The sequence below is a fragment of the Trachurus japonicus genome, chromosome 16 (genome assembly GCF_045865225.1).
Source record: "Trachurus japonicus isolate A0001 chromosome 16, Traja_1.0".
NCBI classification, from domain to species: domain Eukaryota; kingdom Metazoa; phylum Chordata; class Actinopteri; order Carangiformes; family Carangidae; genus Trachurus; species Trachurus japonicus.
Window position 1 is genome coordinate 31,053,222 of NC_140922.1, and position 20,155 is coordinate 31,073,376.

The 20,155-nt window shown below is 41.7% G+C and overlaps 2 protein-coding genes across 2 annotated transcripts in view; both read left to right on the plus strand.

Moving 5' to 3' along the window:
- The window catches only part of LOC146972645 (induced myeloid leukemia cell differentiation protein Mcl-1 homolog), a 126,659-nt gene that overhangs the window by 1,131 nt on the left and 105,373 nt on the right, over positions 1–20,155 (plus strand). The gene's annotated exons all lie outside the window — the stretch shown is intronic.
- Positions 11,163–18,461, plus strand: LOC146972646 (dynactin subunit 3-like). The gene is made up of 7 exons (XM_085802073.1): positions 11,163–11,198; positions 15,325–15,409; positions 16,079–16,165; positions 16,281–16,364; positions 17,508–17,566; positions 17,656–17,715; positions 18,336–18,461. The coding sequence occupies exons 1-7, from the start codon at positions 11,163–11,165 to the stop codon at positions 18,420–18,422; spliced, it is 498 nt and encodes a 165-aa protein (XP_085658199.1). The 3' UTR covers positions 18,423–18,461.

A 20,155-nucleotide genomic window follows, 5' to 3' on the forward strand; every position in this document is an offset into this window, starting at 1 on the left:
GGGCAACAATAACAGGAAACATCGAAATTAATTTATTCATGGCCACATTAAGTGAAATTATTAACTTTACCGATTATCCATCTGATTATCTGTCCTGCTGCGAGCGCACAACTTCTCAGGGTATCCGCGGATCCTTAAAAAGTCTTAAATTCATGTATCTAAAATTAAGGCCTTAAAAAGTATTACATTTATTAGAAAATTCAAAGATGGTCTTAAATATATAATATATAATACACAGCATCATAAAATATGTATGCACTTAAACTTTTATATGAAATAACAGGGTATCCGCGGGGTCTTAAAAAGTCTAAAATTTGAAAATCTAAATTTTAGGTCTTAAAATGTCTTAAATTTGTTGAATTATTGTGTTCAAGTCTTAAATAATTTTAGTCTCGCATTTGCCCCTAAAAAAAAAAAACATGACGTGTAAACCGGGAAAATCACAAAAAAGAAAGAGCACAACCTGTGATTGGTCAAAAACTACAAATCCCACAATTCTCTGGCCTCAACAATAACAGTAGTTAGTGTAAGTAAGTGAGAGTGGAGCTGTCGGTGAAAAGAGGAAACAACGCCACGTCTGGTCCTGTTCTATGTTGTTCGTTCACACCGTCACCGTTTATTCGTTACGTCCGCGGTGTAAAAGGCCGTGACGCAAAGACGCGATTAGGCGCGAGACGCGGTAGACGCGACTTTTTTTTTTTGCGACGCAATACACCCGATTCTTTTATGGCGACGGGACCTTCGCGTCTTCGTCCTTTTCATCGTGTTTGGTGGGAAGACCCACAAGGGGCTTCCCACCAAACACGAGGAACGCTTTTTTTTCGCTCGAGTTTATACGCGCGACCAAACGCGAGATACGCGAGAAATGCGATTTATCGCTCGTTTTGACTTTGTGTAAATTCGCGTCTTCACGAGCCCGCCCATTTTCACTACAACAACAACATTTCTGCTCTCACCAACCATGGTTGAGGTCACAACGCTGCTGTAGCTGCTCTGGAAGAGTTCCAGCTGATGAGCTACAGAGACTTTAGAGTCTAAAGGAGCAGTGCGTCGCTGTGTCGGACTGTTTGGATTTAATGAAGAAGCTGCACAGAGTCAGGTGAGCAGAAGCTCAGGACAAACACTTCGCTCCGGGACATAATGTAGCTACACCTCACATGTTCTTGTCTTTTACCTCAGGGAGATTAAAGTAGTGTCTGTTTCCACTTTCCCTCCGATCTCGGCAGCTTCCCTCTGCTAGTCCGTGTGTGTGAGGCTAAACTGCGTGCGTGTGTGGTTTGTGTACAAACTGAACACTGCCTCTGATTGGCTTAGCATGAAACCTTACTCTGCCTCAACCAATCATCATCACTTATGCGGTTGTCTCCCCCCTCCCTCCTCCCCCCTCCCCTCACCAAAGGAGAGGAGGAAAAAGAAAAACAGTTTAGCAGCTTCTGTGTCTGAGATGAGCCAAGTCGGAGGACAACGGCTTCACTGAGTAGTTTGTAACGCGCCTCATTTAATTGTCGGTAACGGTAACGGCGCTGTAACGGTGGAAATAGTAATTAGTTAGATTACTCGTTACTGAAAAAAATAACGCCGTTAGTAACGCCGTTTATTTTAACGCCGTTATTCCCATCACTGCTCACAACACACACACGTGCACGCAGACAGCGGAGAAAAAGAGAGGAGAGGAGAGGAGAGAGGAGTGTTGCCGTTAATATTGGCGTTTTAAACTAGAGAAATGAGCTAGAACATGATGTGCACTGTGCCTCAAAGTTGTCTTTTTTTGCTCAGAGGTCTAATACTCCATTTTTAATGTATAGTATCATCACTTTGGTCCATCAGACGGTGCTGCTCTGCAAGGAAATGCTTTCTAGTTTACATATATGCCACATACCAGACACGTCACCATATTGTCACTATTGTTCATATTGTCACCTTTGATGTATAGACAGGGAGATCTGTTTCTGAAAGAGGGTTGTATATTACATCATATTTTTTATTTTTCCAGGTATGGTCAAGAAGAACAGTCATTCTTTGCCGTGGACTCCAGATTTCCAGTCGGACGACGAAACCGATGACGATGAAGTGGATCAGATGGTGGAGGCCGGTACGAGGCAGCTCATGAGCCAGACCATGATTCACTTTACCGGGAGGTCGGTGACGCGGGGGACTGAACACAAAGCACTGCAAACGATGAAGAAAGTGGTGAACGAAGTGATGGATAAACACAGATGCGTATACAACGGTAAATGTTAGAGTTTATTACAAAGAGACATGAGGCTAGTGGTGGGCCTTGAACTCATATTGCTACAACTACTGGCTCTTATTTATTTAACGCAGATAACTACTCATACAAACAAACCAATGCTGAGAAAAATAATGTAGGAACAAGTTTTTCTTAAAATGATATTTTTATTTTCTATTTTATTTTCTTTGTTTTGTTCTTTTGAAAGATTAACATTTTTTTATTTAAATTACAGTGCATATGATATTTGGTAATTCACTGTGACAATTTATTTTGTGAGAAAGGAAAATCAAACTGTTTTAATAAACCTGCTGCAGAACAGCAGCAGCAGTATATAGTTTTTCTAAACATCTCGAATTCTAATAGTTTGAATAAGAAAATACAGAGGTTTTAGTCACCGAGTAAGTAAAGTGTGTGTGTGTGTGTGTGTGTGTGTGTGTGTGTGTGTGTGTGTGTGTGTGTGTGTGTGTGTGTGTGTGTGTGTGTGTGTGTGTGTGTGTGTGTGTGTGTGTGTGTGTGTGTGTGTGTGTGAGATTAGACAAAGTCCCACTTGAAGTCACTGATCTTCTTGATGAATGTGCTGACATGCGGATTCACTGATGTTGGCTTCTTTTGGACCATCTTACCGCTCTTCTTGCTTTGTACCTTCTCACTCCTTGCTTTTGTCCCTCTCTCAGGATTGATGTCAATGCAGCTTCTGAAAAACAATATAGAGAGACAAAAATATTTTTCTTTCAGCTGATATCTGTCTATGAATGCAACATATCAAATAAGAGCATGTTCAGTAGTGATGCAGATTGTTGAACCCTGTTAAAAAGAAGGAGTATCGGCCATAACAATATTACTAGAGGTAGTAGTTATGTTTGTAGTTGCTTGCATTGGCTTTCACCACAGGTTATTGGACAATGGTGTTGTGTGAAGAAAAGTCAATCAGGTCAAGCTCTGTGGTACAGTATATGTGAAAAAGAAGCTATACCTCTGAATGGATTCCAGCGTGCACATTGCATCATGTTGATACTGAAGGAGGAGAAGACTACAGCAAGCCCAAGCACAAAGGACGTTCCTTCACATTGCACCTCTTTTTCTAAGCTCAACATCCAAGGTTGGTTTGTCTGCGTCATTGGACCTACAGTAAGAAAAAAATTAAACGTGAGAAACAGTTAACAGAAATCACAAAAATAATGGAATCAATCTCCTCTGATTATGCTTGTATGACCAATTATGGTCTGTCAATTACTTCAGATTTGAGTTTGACAATATAAAAAAGACCAGTTTGACCAGGACAATACAACAGTTGTACAGTACTATAAGATAGGATATAACAGTCAGAACTGTAAATAAAACAATACACATTTAATAATGTTTGTTTAATGAATAATTTAGATTCCACCTGCTTTTTAAACTTGTTAAACTAAAATCCATAAATGCAGTAGGCTGAAAATGCTGAACAGAAAGATACTAAATCACCTTCACTTTAGTATCGGGGTGCATTTGCTTTTTTCCCAGGTATTGTAAAAAATAAATAAATAAATCTTGTGAAGTTATAGTAAGTAATTTAATTTGGTTTGTGTGTTTTTTTATTAGATTTATTTCTAGCCAAATATATTCTAAAATTGGCCTTAATGACAAATGACTTGCTACGTTACTACGTTATCTTCCAGCAAAAGCAACAGTGTTATTTAAATGTTGATATAAATTGAGACAAAATACTGACATGTTCTAATTTTAGCTATAATCTTGTCCAAGTTACATCATTCAAATATAGACTAAGGGGGAAAAAAAGTTGTTGAACCTCCCTCCTCCTGCTGAACGTCAGTACATGACCTTGTGCTGCCATCTAGTGGCCAGGCAGCGATGGTAGAAAAGGCAGGCAAGGCAAGGCAAGGCAATTTTATTTGTATAGCCCGTTTTTACAACAGTTTGTCTCAAAGGGAGGAGGCGACTGAGCTCCACCTGTTGCATCTTCACCTAAGTTCCCAACAAGTCACAAGTCAAGTCAAGTCACAATTTATTATTTATAAAGCACATTTAAAACAACCTCAGTCGACCAAAGTGCTGTACAATTGCAAGAGCACAACATAGTTAATCATAAACACTACAACAAACAAAGACAACACCATCCAACCAACCATATGTGCCACTGTTTTGCAATTTTCACCAAAATGTAGCCTCAATACTGCAGAAACCTTTGTACGCACTTAAAACTGTAAAACTTTTCTTCATCCACAATTTTAGCACAATTGACACCAGTAGCCTACCTACTCTACAATACTGTAAACACATTGCTAAATACATTTTCAATCTTCCTGAAAAAAGTTGACAAAAATATTGGGGACATATGCTACTGTAGCAAATGAAGTTTGGTAAATATCAGGTTTTTATCTCAAAAACTGTTTTTTTTTGTGTGTTTTTTTTAAACATTTTGAATTATGAACAATTGGAGTCAATGTAAGAGTGGCATTTTTAGACATCAGATTTTCTCTTATGGAGCAAAACACTTATTATATCATTAAAATAAATCACCAACATGTCCATGCTGTCAAGATGTAATTCATGTTTTATCAGAGTTTTTCCACTCTGTCTCTTGTTAGTCAGAATTGTCTGAATTTGTCTAAAATTGCCTGGCCGTGACCTGCTATGAAGCAGCTGTAATGTCTCTCATGAATTGGGATGAATTGCATGGATGGATTCTGTTATTTGGAGTATGAACATGAACATTGTGCACAGTAAAGTTTCCAGGGGTTGTTGTGTAACCTATAGTTGGGAAACTGCAAATGAAATGTTTGGCTTGTGTATTTATTTTTTCTGTATTTCCTTCCTATAGTTTCCATGGCGCTAAGGCAGTAAATAAAATGTAAGCACCTGTTCAAATCTCTCTGCTTCATTTATTGAAACCAGGGGTCCGCTACAGGTTTAGTGAGCCTGATGTGATGCTGGATCACCTCTGTATCTCCTGGTCAGTTAGAGAAACGTAAATGTCTTTGTAGTGGCTATTTGTCCTTGGTGTCTATAATCAAAAAACTTCAAAATTATCAAAACTATAATGAAACTAAATCAAATCAAACGGCCACTGAGACACCTAGGGAGTGAATTTACGCAGGATAAAACAAAGTCCATTGTCCAGGCAAAAAATGAAGTTTCTTAGGTTTATTCTCCATCGGCAAACAAACAAACAAAGAACAATGGGCCTTTGCCGCCTCTCTTGCCCTGGTAAAAAACCATCTGCCCTCCCAGGTGCCTAGCTCACCTGTGACTGCCAACCCCTATATGTAAACTCACCCGGTGCGCTCCAGCTACCCAGTACCTTCAAAGTAAAAGCATGGTTAAGTGCCAAAATAAACGTAATCAATACTAAATATCATAAACAAACTAAAGGTGTATTCCCCAAAACTAAACCACAAAAAATAACTAAATAATAAGTGATTAAATAATACAAAAGTAACAAATAGCTCCGACACTCCGGCCCCTAATTGTGAAAAGTATAAACTCACAATTACATTAATTTCTACAAGGAGCTATTCTATTTATCTCTCCCTAACTCTACAAAGGGGGGGGGGATTCTTCTGTCTTCTTCTGGAAAGCTGTAAACAAAAAAGAACAGATAGAGGACAGAGTAGTAAGGGAGAAAGAAAGAATAATGTCCATGATCCTATACTGTGGCCTCCAGGAGCAGGCAGATCTTCGTTACAGGCCGCTCCAGAACACTGGTCTTAGTTTGAAGGCACACAGAACGAACCAATCCTTTGGCATCAGACTTGGTACTCAGAACTCGGCCCATCATCCAGGATCCTCTGGGAGCTGTAGCATCAGCGATGATGACAATATCTCCTGGAGAGAAGTTTCTTCTTGGCCTCGTCCACTTTTGTCTTTCCTGCATCACAAGTAAGTACTCAGATACCCATCTTTTCCAAAAGAGTTCTGCAATGTACTGTACTTGTCTCCATCTTCTCCTTGTGTACAGATCATTCTGCTCAAAGAGTCCTGGTGGAAAGATAGGTTTTCCTTTTAGCAACAGAATATGATTGGGTGTCAGGGCCTCAAGGTCATTGGGGTCGTCAGAAACCTTTGTGATGGGTCTGTCGTTCAGTATTGCCTCCACCTCACAAAACAGCGTCTGCAGGGCCTCGTCATCCAACACCTGCTGTCTGACAACAGAAGAAAGCATGCTCTTTACTGAACGAATCAGACGTTCCCAAATACCACCTTGATGTGGGGCTGCTGGTGTATTGAAGCTCCATTTAATCCCATCTTGAATCAAAGCACCTTGAATGTTCTCATTATTCAAATCAGCAAGACTTTGCTTCAACTCCTTGTTGGCTCCAATGAAGTTTGTGCCATTATCGGACCTCATGCTTGACACAGGACCTCTTCTGCAAACAAATCTCCGCACAGCATTAATACAAGAGTGTGTATCAAGTGTGTGTGCCACCTCCAGGTGCACTGCACGACTGGTGAGGCAGGTGAACAGCACTCCATACCTTTTCACAAGGCTTCTTCCTCTTTTGACCTCCAGGGGGCCAAAATAATCCACTCCAACATCTGTAAAGGGAGCCTTGTCTGGCATGACTCTCTCCTCCGGTAAGTCTGCCATCTTCTGCTCTCCAAGTTTTCCTCTGTACCGTCTGCACACTGTACATTCTGTAATCGTCCTTCTTGCAGCAGAATTGGCATTAATGATCCAATATCTCTGTCGAAGCCTGTGCAACATGTGGTTTCTACCAGCGTGTCCTAGCTGTTGATGGATATGACGTAGAATAATCTGGGAAACATGCAGATCTTTTGACAGGATAACAGGATGCTTGATTTCTGATGGTAATGCCAATTTATGCAGGCGACCTCCAACTCTGAGAATGCCGTCCTCCAGTATTGGATCCAGCTTGTACAGTGGGCTGTCCTTGGAGATGTTATCCAAGCCACGTGTCAGTGAGGCAATTTCACTCTCAAACTTGTACTTCTGGACAAAACAAAATATTGCCTTTTCTGCCTCATCATAATTTCCTGGGGTCAAAATCCTCCCTCGCAGTGTGGTCTTGAAGCTCTGAAGTTTCTGCTCCACAGAATTTTTAGCTTCTGTTTCCTTGTCACTCTCAACAGCCTTAAACTCCTTTCTCTTTTGGCTCAAAAGCAAAAGAACTCTTTTAAGCTCAAGGAACCAGGCAACAGATGTTTTAAGTTTCCTCCACGACGAGAAATAGTGAATGAGGCAGTCTGTGGGATCTTCTGAGTGCTTAACGATGGCATACACTGCTGGTTCTTTTTTGACCTCCGGGTCATCAGCAGGAATCACAGCTGGCTCAAAGTCAGGTACAGGCCACTCACTCTCTGACAAATACAGGAATTCTGGGCCTTTAATCCATCTTCCATTTGTGAGAAGTTCCTCAGCTGTCAATCCACGTGACGCTTTGTCTGCAGGATTGATCTTCGTGCCCACATACTTCCACTGACCAACATCTGTAGCTTCTCTAATAACAGAGACTCTGTTGGCAACGAAGGTGTGGAAACGTCTAGTTTCGCTAGAGATGTACTTGAGGACGGTCGTGCTATCAGTCCAAAACATCGACCTCTTCAGCTGCCACTGCAGCTCCTTTCGCAGCATGGCATCCACTCGGACAGCGAGAACTGCTGCCGTGAGCTCCAGGCGAGGAATGGTCATTTGCTTCAGGGGAGCAACTCTGGCTTTCCCCACAAGAAATGACACATGCACTTTATCACCATCTTCCAATCTCAAGTAAGACACTGTACCATAACCAACTTGACTTGCATCAGAAAAATGATGGATTTGCGCTGTCACAGATGTTCCAAGGTCATGAGGTTTGATGCAGCGTTCAACTGTGAATGCACTCATCTTTTGAAGGTCACTCAGCCAATCAGACCATTGCTTGGAGAAAGAGGGGGAAATTTGTTCATCCCACATCAGGTTTCTTCTACAGAGCTCCTGCAACATTAACTTGGCTGACATGGTGAAAGGAGCCAAAAATCCTAGTGGATCATACAGCGAGCTCACCACAGACAAAATTCCTCTCCTGGTCTGCTGCCGTTCCTGCACTGAAGTCCTGAACATGAACTTATCGGACTCAACACACCATTTCAGTCCGAGTGCTCTTTCGACGGGAAGCTGGTCTGTGTCCAAATCCAGTTCTTTCATCTCTGTTGCTCTGATGTCACTTGGGATTGACATCAACACAGACCGGCTGTTCGTTACCCATTTTTGAAGACTGAATCCACCTTTGTGACAGATTGCAGTTAAGTCTTTCACCAGTTGCATGGCATCTCCCTCCGAGGCTGTGGACTTTAGGCAGTCATCCACATAAAAATTATGGTTGACTGTGCTGATTACTTCAGGGGGAAAATCAGATGCATTATCCTCTGCAGTTCTTCTCAAGGCATAATTAGCGCAACTTGGGGATGATACAGCTCCAAACAAATGTACCCTCATGCGATATTCTGCTGGTTGTTGGTCAGTGTTGCCCTGGGGCCACCACAGGAATCTGAGGAAATCAACATGCTTATCAGGTACCTGCACTTGATGAAACATAGCATGGATGTCTGCCATGATTGCAACAGGCTCCTTCCTGAACCGAATGAGGACTCCAATCAGAGAGTTGGTTAAGTCTGGTCCCTGCAACAGCTGCTGGTTCAGTGAAGTTCCTTTATATATTGCACCACAGTCAAATACAACTCTTAATTTTCCTTTGGTAGGGTGATGTACTCCGTGATGGGGGATGTACCACACTTTTCCATCATCTTGTTCCAGCTGTTCAGTGGGTACCATCTCAGCATAACCTTGATCCAACATGTCACTGAGAAATGAAGTGTACTCCTCCTTGTACTTGACATCTCTCTCAAATTTCCTCTTCAGGCCTTGAAGCCGCTGCTCTGCCACACAGCGATTATTTGGTAAGGCAGGATCTTCTTCTCTGAAAGGTAAGTCAATACAATAATGTCCACTTTTCAGTTCTGTTGTACTTTGCACAGTCTTCATGAATTTAATGTCCTCTCTTGACATTTCCAACCGTTCCACTGATGTCTTTTCACTGAAATCGTGGTTATATTGACTGATGAGCATCTCTTCCAGATGTTCCACAGAGATTCGATTAGTCGTGACGACAGCACAGCCCGTCTTGACTCCACTGCTGTTTCCACTGCGCAGTGGTCCATTTATTACCCAGCCAACTCTGGTTCTGACTGCGTATGGTCCCTCACTCTGGCTGTTAATCAGCTCCCAGGGTTCCATCACTTTAGGAGCGTCTGTCCCAATGAGCAGATCAACCTCTGCATCCAGATGATGAAGTTTTATGTTCCTCAGATAAGACCATTTTGCAATATCCTCTTGCTGTGGGATGTTCAGTCTTGACACTGGCATAGTCTCTTGAGTCATAACACTTGGTAACTCAATAAAATCATCCACGTCCATGCCAGACACTTCCACACCAGACAATACAGTCGTACTCACAATTTTCCTCTGACCCATGGTTCTCAATAAAATGTTGGCTGGTTTGCCTCTCAAACCCAGTCTCCTTGCCAGACTGACAGTGCAGAATGTACCTGAACTCCCAGGATCCAAAAAAGCGTAAGTCTGCACGACCTCATCACTCATCTGGCATTTAACCTGTACTGCAACAATAGAGAAGACAGCATCATCCTCTTCACCGGCCCCTATAGCTCCACATGTCTGAGAAGGTCCCGGTGAAACACTCGGTGGAGAGCTCACAGCTTGTGTGTCCTTTAAGGATGTACCTTTATCCCTTTCTTGAATGTGAAGGACTGATGGATGCTTCTGGTTACACACAATACAGACCAAACGACTCCTGCAGTCTTTGCTTCTGTGACCAACTCTCAGGCAACCAAAACAAATTCCATTTTCCTGTATGAAAATTATCTTGTCCCGATGCATCTTCAACTTGAACTGTGAGCATTTATCCAGAGAGTGACTGTTAAGTTTGCAAAATAAACAGCATTTGAGATAACTTTGGGCAGAGGAAGACTTGATGTTACTGTCCATGTATGTTTTGTTGCTTTCCTTCACAGCAGAGACACTGGTGGCAAAAGTGCTTCCATTTCTCCTTTGCTTTGTGTGAATGACATTGGAGGCTTTGCTACGGCTGACAGGTGACAGATCTTGAATATTGCCAAAAAGTGGGTCAGAGAGTATTTTAACTTGTTTTTCCACAAATGTCACAAGGTCAGTGAACATTACTCTGCATCCATTTTGCTCCTGCAAATCACATGCAACACTCCTCCACTTCTCCCGTAGCTTGTAAGGAAGCTTCATCACAATAATTTTGAGATTGGAGGGCATGTCCAACTCCTTCATGTACATTATCTGCTGTGTCAAATTGGAGCAACCTCGAAGAAACAGGGAAAAAGATTGCAGTGCTGGTACATCCTCTGTTTTAATGGGGGGCCAGTTCAGAATTTTTTCCATGTAAGCAGAAGCGATTTTATGTTCATTGCCAAAATGCTCCATCAGTAGGAATTTGGCCCTCTGATAACCCACACTTGGGGGTAGATGCTGACAGCTCCTGACAAGGTCTCTTGGCTGCCCCCTGGTGTACTGTTCCAAAAATGACAGGCAATCACTGGCATTGTTAGTTTTTCCTTCTACACAGTTTTCAAAGGATCTCATAAAGGATTTAAACTGAAGAGGGTCGCCATCAAACACAGGGATATTTCTTACTGGCAAAGCAGATGCTAAATTTTGCTGAACCAACAATGCAGTGATGTCATTCTGCCTTTGCATAATGTCCATAATATCATTGCAGGGGTTATTATTGCGGGGTAGATTCAGAGTATTAGGAACCATTCGTGTTGTGTGAGTTTGACTCATTACTGGGCCAGTGTCAGTTTGTGTCGTTGCTGCTCGTCCGGGCCTGACGTTCACTTGGGTGTTAGTTATTAGTGATGGTCTGACGTCAGTTTGTGTTATTGCCGCATGTACAGGTGTGACAGTGACAACCTGAGCCTCCATGTGAGCAATGTTATTTGCAGCATCTGTTTGTGGAACAAAATCATCCGCGTGGAGATTCAGTGGGCGTGTTCCTTGAGCACCAGTCCAGTTCCTGTCAAAATATGAATTAATTGCGTTCGATCCTTTAGAGCCACATTTTGAATTGATTTCCAACACATTCAGTTTTGCATTAGCGGCCGCAAGTTCCGTTTCCAGAGCGAACAGTTCCTTTTCCTTTCTGAGTTTTTCCTCTTTTGCTTCCAATGCGTGTTTTCTTTCTAATGCAGCCATGCGCTCCATAAGTGCCGCTTTGTCGGCTTCTGTCTTTATTCTTGCAGATGATGTTGATGATGCTTTAGATAACCTAGAGTGCGCTCTGGAACGCTTCTCCTCTTGACATGAAACATTTGAAACACTGTCTTCGGGGTTAATGTCATCAGAAGCCACACTTAAGTTACCAGGAGGTGGCTCAGCATCATTTGATTGCACATATGGATAGCCAGCATCAGATAACCAACATTTTACCTTTTCAATGGAATTCGAAAACCCAGATCCTTTTGCATGAAAATATATATTTTGCCGTTCAACTTCATCCTCAGGCAAATTCAGATTCAGAATGGCTTCGTGCATGTCTTTGGCTTCCTCGAAGCATTTAATGCATTTACTCAGCTCGGCTTGCACTGAGTTCACATTGTCAGTGGATACCATCAAATCACACATTTTATCGATGCTCCTTTTTACATGCTTGCATTTCAAAGACCTTTTTTCTTGACACGTCTTTAAATAAAATGTTAGACCCTTTGAGGTAAACTTGACACTCCTTTTTGAGAGCACGGACACAGAGTCATTTGCTTTGGCTGCAGCCTCAGACATTTTTCCACATCAAGTCCTTTTCAATCCTTTAATTTCCACACTTTTGTTTGAAATACTCATAACACACAGGGATATTGTTTGTGACACACGGCTCCGCATCAGAGACTTTTATGAATGAGAGTAGGCGTGGCTTACCAGGAGATAGTAGAATTGCGCAGCACGCGCGCGGCCCTCCAAACTTCCAAAGATCCCAATAAACATCCAGTGCAAAGAAACGATGATTCAAACACTCCAATAGTGATGCCGTTTTCCAATACAGCCTCCTCGTAATTCTTTGCTCACCGATGCTGTTGAGTAGTTTCGTGTGATGTCCGTCGGCCAGTAACTCTCCAAACCCGCACGTTTTCCAATCCTCTTTCACAAATCATCAATCCAATATCCAAGCTGTCAGAGATTTCATCCGCCAAATCTTCACTTTAGGGTGGGTTTTTTACTTTATGTAGTGGCTATTTGTCCTTGGTGTCTATAATCAAAAAACTTCAAAATTATCAAAACTATAATGAAACTAAATCAAATCAAACGGCCACTGAGACACCTAGGGAGTGAATTTACGCAGGATAAAACAAAGTCCATTGTCCAGGCAAAAAATGAAGTTTCTTAGGTTTATTCTCCATCGGCAAACAAACAAACAAAGAACAATGGGCCTTTGCCGCCTCTCTTGCCCTGGTAAAAAACCATCTGCCCTCCCAGGTGCCTAGCTCACCTGTGACTGCCAACCCCTATATGTAAACTCACCCGGTGCGCTCCAGCTACCCAGTACCTTCAAAGTAAAAGCATGGTTAAGTGCCAAAATAAACGTAATCAATACTAAATATCATAAACAAACTAAAGGTGTATTCCCCAAAACTAAACCACAAAAAATAACTAAATAATAAGTGATTAAATAATACAAAAGTAACAAATAGCTCCGACACAAACTACTCAGTGAAGCCGTTGTCCTCAGACTTGGCTCATCTCAGACACAGAAGCTGCTAAACTGTTGTTGTTTTTTCCTCCTCTCCTTTGGTGAGGGGAGGAGGGAGGAGGGAGGGAGGGACGAGACAACCGCATAAGTGATGATGATTGGTTGAGGCAGAGTAAGGTTTCATGCTAAGCCAATCAGAGGCAGTGTTCAGTTTGTACACAAACCACACACGCACGCAGTTTAGCCTCACACACACGGACTAGCAGAGGGAAGCTGCCGAGATCGGAGGGAAAGTGGAAACAGACACTACTTTAATCTCTCTGAGGTAAAAGACAAGAACATGTGAGGTGTAGCTACATTATGTCCCGGAGCGAAGTGTTTGTCCTGAGCTTCTGCTCACCTGACTCTGTGCAGCTTCTTCATTAAATCCAAACAGTCCGACACAGCGACGCACTGCTCCTTTAGACTCTAAAGTCTCTGTAGCTCATCAGCTGGAACTCTTCCAGAGCAGCTACAGCAGCGTTGTGACCTCAACCATGGTTGGTGAGAGCAGAAATGTTGTTGTTGTAGTGAAAATGGGCGGGCTCGTGAAGACGCGAATTTACACAAAGTCAAAACGAGCGATAAATCGCATTTCTCGCGTATCTCGCGTTTGGTCGCGCGTATAAACTCGAGCGAAAAAAAAGCGTTCCTCGTGTTTGGTGGGAAGCCCCTTGTGGGTCTTCCCACCAAACACGATGAAAAGGACGAAGACGCGAAGGTCCCGTCGCCATAAAAGAATCGGGTGTATTGCGTCGCAAAAAAAAAAAGTCGCGTCTACCGCGTCTCGCGCCTAATCGCGTCTCGCGCCTAATCGCGTCTTTGCGTCACGGCCTTTTACACCGCGGACGTAACGAATAAACGGTGACGGTGTGAACGAACAACACAGAACAGGACCAGACGTGGCGTTGTTTCCTCTTTTCACCGACAGCTCCACTCTCACTTACTTACACTAACTACTGTTATTGTTGAGGCCAGAGAATTGTGGGATTTGTAGTTTTTGACCAATCGTGTGCTCTTTCTTTTTGTGATTTTTCCGGTTCACACATGTTTGTTTTTTTTAGGGGCAAATGCGAGTGAAATGCTCGCCCATGGTGGGCATAAGAAAATGTAAGACCTGTCTAAAATTATTTAAGACTTGAACACAATAATTCAACAAATTTAAGACATTTTAAGACCTAAAATTTAGATTTTCACATTTTAGACTTTTTAAGACCCCGCGCGCATACCATTTCATATAAAAGTTTAAGTGCATACATATTTTATGATTCTGTGTATTATATATTTAAGACCATCTTAGAATTTTCTAATAAATTTAATACTTTTTAAGGCCTTAATTTTAGATACATGAATTTAAGACTTTTTAAGGATCCGCAGATACCCTGTTGTGCGCTCGCAGCAGGACAGATAATCAGATGGATAATCGGTAAAGTTAATAATTTCACTTAATGTGGCCATGAATAAATTAATTTCGATGTTTCGCCTGTTATTAAACGCAAATCTTGAATAGGTCTCCGCTGTTTTCACATTTAAAAAGGTCTTTGTACAGAGACAATATGAGATTTGCTTGTAGCCACAGCACTTAAAAAACCCACTGTAACCTATTTTCATAGGCACACCAGCCTCGCTTTCAATAAAACACACACTCGCATTCCATAATTGCGATCAGTGAAATATATGAAAACAATAAAATACAATTTAAAAATGAGAGAAAAAAAATCCAAATTCTTCGACATATTTAAACTTAAAAAAAAGAAAGAAAAAGTAACGCAATAGTTACTTTCCCTGGTAACTAGTTACTATTATAGTGAAGTAGTGGAGTTACTAACTCAGTTACTTTTTGGGAGAAGTAATTAGTAACTATAACTAATTACTTTTTAAAAGTAACGTTCCCAACACTGCTCATTGTCCTTCTTAAGTAGTGTTTTTATGTTTCTACAAAATGAATAAAGGTTTCATACTTAAAAAACATCTTAATTCCAGTTGTACTCATAATGAGATTATTACAGATGTGTAAGTTTGTAGAATGAAATGTTTGCCTTGTTGTCCTGCATACACATGGCTCCAGACTAACCTTTTTTTACTAGGAGCATTGTGGCCCCTAATTTAAAATTTAAGGGGTGCACACTGTAAATGGACTTGCAAAGCAAATATTCACATTTCCTCTACATTTATGATCCTCAGAGTCCAGATTCTGAGTGCTAAGGCCCCCGATTTAGGGGCAGTCTGAAGCCCTGATACAGCAAATTCATGTTACACAGTATAAAATAAATATGAATGACCTTTCTGTATCACTACTATAAAATCTACTCATTGTCCTCTGTCCTGCAGTGTGCAGAGCCGCTGACCAGGATTCAGGCAGGCCTCACCAACATGGCCAACAAGAGGGAGCGAGTAAAGATCCTGCACAAGAAAAGTGAGTTGCATGTTGTTTTGTTTCTGCCCAGACAACCTGGATCATCGGCTCAGTGTAACTATGTATTGTATTTATTGATGAAGTTACACCAAAAAATTGCTATAGTCATAGCAGTAGGTTTGTTACCTTTAATTGTCGGTGTAAGCTACTTTTAGAACGGCGGAGCAGAGCCGCGAGCTGCAGAGGCTGATGGGATTTCTTGGTTTCCCTCATCAAATACACAATCCAACAACTCCACAACGCTCTGGTGGACAAGTTGTGACCTGCACATTCACCACGCTATGAGATAATAACACAACGTTACCAGACAGAGTTGTTTTAGAGAGTGTGTGTGTAGGTCACAACTTGTCCGCCAGAGCGTTTTGGAGTTGTTGGATTGTGTATTTGATGAGGGAAACCAAGAAATCCCATCAACCTCTGCAGCTCGCGGCTCTGCTCCGCCGTTCTAAAAGTAGCTTACACCGACAATTAAAGGTAACGAACCTACTGCTATGACTATAGGGATTATGGCAATGGGCCAATTTGCCAAAATGTTGAACTATCCCTTTAAGGCTGCAAAGCAAAAGTGAAATTCAAAATGTCATGTCAGCCCAGGGATTTATTCTACTGTCAGAATTGAGTCCATGTTTTGGTGAGACTTTGATCTCAGTCGTTGTTTCTGTTCTGCAGTCGAGGACCTTCTGAAGTACCTGGACCCCCAGTTCACCGACCACATCACTGTGCCTGACGCTATGAAGCTGGAGTTCATCCTCGCCGGTAAGAAGCCGGAGGAACCTGAAACCTAATTTTTAGTCCTATAATTGTAAAAAATAAAGACATATCAAGCCATTTGAAGCTGATTCAGTCCTTGATGTGGTGTTTGTTCCCACAGAGGAGGACTTCCTGCTCTCCCAGGCTGCTCTGCTGGAGCAGGTGAGCAGCATGCAGCCGCTGTTGGACAGCAACTACATCAGAGGTTAGTGTCACCTGGCAGCAGGATGCTGAGCGAATCAAAGACAAAGGAACATCTGCTCTGTGATTTTAGAGAGGAGATGATTCACTCAGGTGTCGACTAAAGTCAGACAGACAGGTTTATTATTCACAAAGGGCTTGAGAAAGCTTCAGATCCCCACTCAGTACGTTTACATGCAGAGCTTAATCGAGCTATGCTCAAAATTCGATTTTGGCGTCAAGTCAGACTTCTGTCCTTGTCTCAATATACATGCAACTGAGAAAACCGAATAACTGACGGGGTCCGCCCCCTCATGCGCCGTCACCCGTTGCTTCAGCGGGTTAATGCGCCCCCTGTCCTGTTGACTTCTCTGTCACCTCGTAAAAAACTGAATATAAACAACTTAGTAGCTTAATAATAAATTCTCAACTGCAGTTCCCGACCAGACGCGCCAGTCTGGGCTGGATGCGCGGAGAATAGGATACGGGCTTCCTTTTTTCCTCTCTCTCTCTCTCTCTCTCTCTCTCTCTCTCTCTCTCTCTCTCTCTCTCTCTCTCTCTCTTTCTTTCTTTTTTTAATAAAACACTCTTGCTGGTCGCGCTGTGTGAAATGCATTGAATCGGCGCTGATGTTGGGTTTTTTTCTTTACTTTGCCGGTTTTGGCTGGCTTCTCTGCTCCACTTTGTGCCGTCTCTACTGTTGTGGAGCATGCGCACATGTATTGTCCAGTTATACTCTGACTAAGGTGTATACATGACGGAGAAAATCGAATTCCAATCGCATTATCTGGGTGTCTTAATCGGAGTTCTCAACTCCGATTTCAGTCCGACTAAGGTGTTTACATGCACTTCAGTTGTCCAGTTATAGTCGGATTAAGGCAATAATTCGGTTTTTTCAAGTGTCATGTAAACGTACTGAATGTCTGAAAGGTGAATTTCTGTAGAAGTGTTTTTGTGTCTTCATGTAACTATGATGCCGTTAACAACATTTCTCTGCATCCATGTTTAGCACTTACTGTATACTTTAGCGGGAAAACCAATGTAATTCCTGGTGTTTGTATTCAGTCATGTGGTGTTTTGTGTTGTTGTGTAGCTGCTGGATGAATAAAGTGGACGCACCACCACCGTTACGTACTTGATGTGTGTGATGTGTTTCTGTCGTTTACAGACGTACCAGAACACGCCACCAAGTTGCAGCGGCTGTCACAGATCCACATCAAAGAGCAGGTGACCGCCATCTTCTTCTCCTCCTCTCTCTTTACCTCTACACATCCTCCTCTCTTTCTTTTACATTTACTGTTTTGTGTTTTCTCCAGGACCAAACTGAGGCTCAGTCTCTGGAAGTGAAGAAGCTTTTTGAGGAATACAACAAAATGGTACAAACTTGTTGTTGTTCTCTCTGTAGGGTTTAAACAATTAGAAAAAAATAAGAGCCCACTTCAAGATGATGAGTTTCTCTGGTTTTTACTATTTATAGGTATGTGTTTGAGTGAAATAAACATTTATTGTGTTAATATAGAAACTACTAACAACATTTCCCCCAAAATTGAAATAAAAATATTGTTATTTAGAGCTTTTATTGGCAGAAAATTACGTCTTTTCAAACCTTGAATATGAATGATGAAAAGAAAACTTATTCATATTCATTCCTGAACAACACAACAAGAATATTTTAACTTAGGAAGAGTTTATAAATCAATTTCAGTGGAATAATGTCAATGTTTAATCCCAGCAGTGGTTTTTATGGTGGTCACCTCATCAGTGTCTCATTAAGACCAAAGAGTTGTGTTTGTGTTGGTATTGTTGGAGATGCTTTTTAAGAAACATTTGTGAAAGTAGTCTCTTTATTTTTGAATAATCAATAGCTCTTTTCTGCGCTGAAACTGAATGCATAAATCAGATGTAAATGTCGTCACTGACCAAATCTCTGTGAGTCGAGCTGCTCGAGGAAAGAAGCTCCGCCCACTGAACTGACCTGTAAACATGTGATTGGCAGATGTTCCTGCTGTCCAAGCAGTTCACCCAGTGGGACGAGACCCTGAGGAAGCTGGAGGAGGCCAAAGGCATCCGGCCGGTGGAGTAGAGACTGTTGGACCTGCACTCTGTGGTGGCAGCGTCAGACCTGCAGCTTCATCCTGACACTAAAGGAATTCAACATTTCACTGCTTTTTGTTTGTTCACCACCTGTTCCAACCCAGGGAAATGATGTCATCTTAAAACGGTTGATTCAAACGAAACATCTGCTTGTTCCAAAATAAATTCTACTGTCATGTGAATCGGATTTTAATATCATCCATATAAAAACAACAGTTCCTGCACATGTGTTTATCCACCAGGTCTGAAACCTGGAACTTAAGCAGTGGTGGTCTACATACAGTATGTCAGTCGGTCTCATGTGAGTCCTGAGTCGCTCCCATCACATGTCATGTGGCTCAGAGAAGCTGCTCTTTATTTATTTTCAGACAAAGGAGCTTCTTTTTTTTTTACGCTTGTAGATTGATTTTAATAATAATGCATTCCAGCTCCAACTCTCTACTTCACTCGTTCACACTCATCCTCTGCAGTTTTTCCCTCTTGGCCTGAGGACTTGATTATACCTGTATTGTGTCATATGGAATGATAACAGTTCATATAATAAATATTACTGCTGAATTCATGGACCATTTCATTGTGTGATATCTGATTGTTATGTATCTGTACACAAGCTTAAAGCCACAGATAATTCAGTGTTAAATGATTATGTCTGTACTAACATACACACATTGCACTGCTGACACATAACTGGCTGATGGGACAGTTTTAACATAACTCATCTGTGTTTCTCATCAGTTCAGGTTTCACCATACATACAGCGGAGAACACATCACTTTCTCATCCTGATCTTACCATCAGATATAATTGCGAATCACATATGACCATCTTTCCTTGTCTTCAACACTAGTCATTAACCAAAAACACATTTTCTGATGTTAATATCATGAGATAGCAAAAATGACAGGATACTCTTTAGCATTTATCAAATCACATTTTATGAAAAAGGGTTGAACAAATTGCAACAGAAGCAAACTATATAATATATACACAGCATCATAAAATATGTATGCACTTAAACTTTTATATGAAATAACAGGGTATCCGCGGGGTCTTAAAAAGTCTAAAATGTGAAAATCTAAATTTTAGGTCTTAAAATGTCTTAAATTTGTTGAATTATTGTGTTCAAGTCTTAAATAATTTTAGACAGGTCTTACATTTTCTTATGCCCACCATGGGCGAGCATTTCACTCGCATTTGCCCCTAAAAAAAACAAAACATGTGTGAACCGGGAAAATCACAAAAAGAAAGAGCACAACCTAGGCTGAGATTGGTCAAAAACTACAAATCCCACAATTCTCTGGCCTCAACAATAACAGTAGTTAGTGTAAGTAAGGGAGAGTGGAGCTGCCGGTGAAAAGAGGAAACAACGCCACGTCTGGTCCTGTTCTATGTTGTTCGTTCACACCGTCACCGTTTATTCGTTACGTCCGCGGTGTAAAAGGCCGTGACGCAAAGACGCGATTAGGCGCGAGACGCGGTAGACGTGACTTTTTTTTTTGCGGGACGGGACCATCGCGTCTTCGTCTATTTCATCGTGTTTGGTCTCGAGTCAAAACAAGCGTTAAATCGCGTATCTCGCGCAGAGGCGGTCCCGGCTAGTTTTACGCCCTGGGCGAAACCATCCCTTGGCGCCCCTCCCCCCCCCAAAAAAAACAAAAAAACACACCAACGAACAAACACAAGAATATATTATAATCACTGTTGGGGGGTTTCTTTTAAAAT

What these genes read in the sequence shown, in the direction of transcription:
- LOC146972646 (XM_085802073.1), top strand. Translation starts at nt 11,163, where the DNA reads ATGTACAGGTGTGACAGTGACAACCTGAGCCTCCAT. An exon ending in AAAGATCCTGCACAAGAAAA is followed by an intron (nt 15,410 to 16,078) that starts GTGAGTTGCATG and finishes TCTGTTCTGCAG; the next exon opens with TCGAGGACCTTCTGAAGTAC. An exon ending in AGATCCACATCAAAGAGCAG is followed by an intron (nt 17,567 to 17,655) that starts GTGACCGCCATC and finishes TGTTTTCTCCAG; the next exon opens with GACCAAACTGAGGCTCAGTC.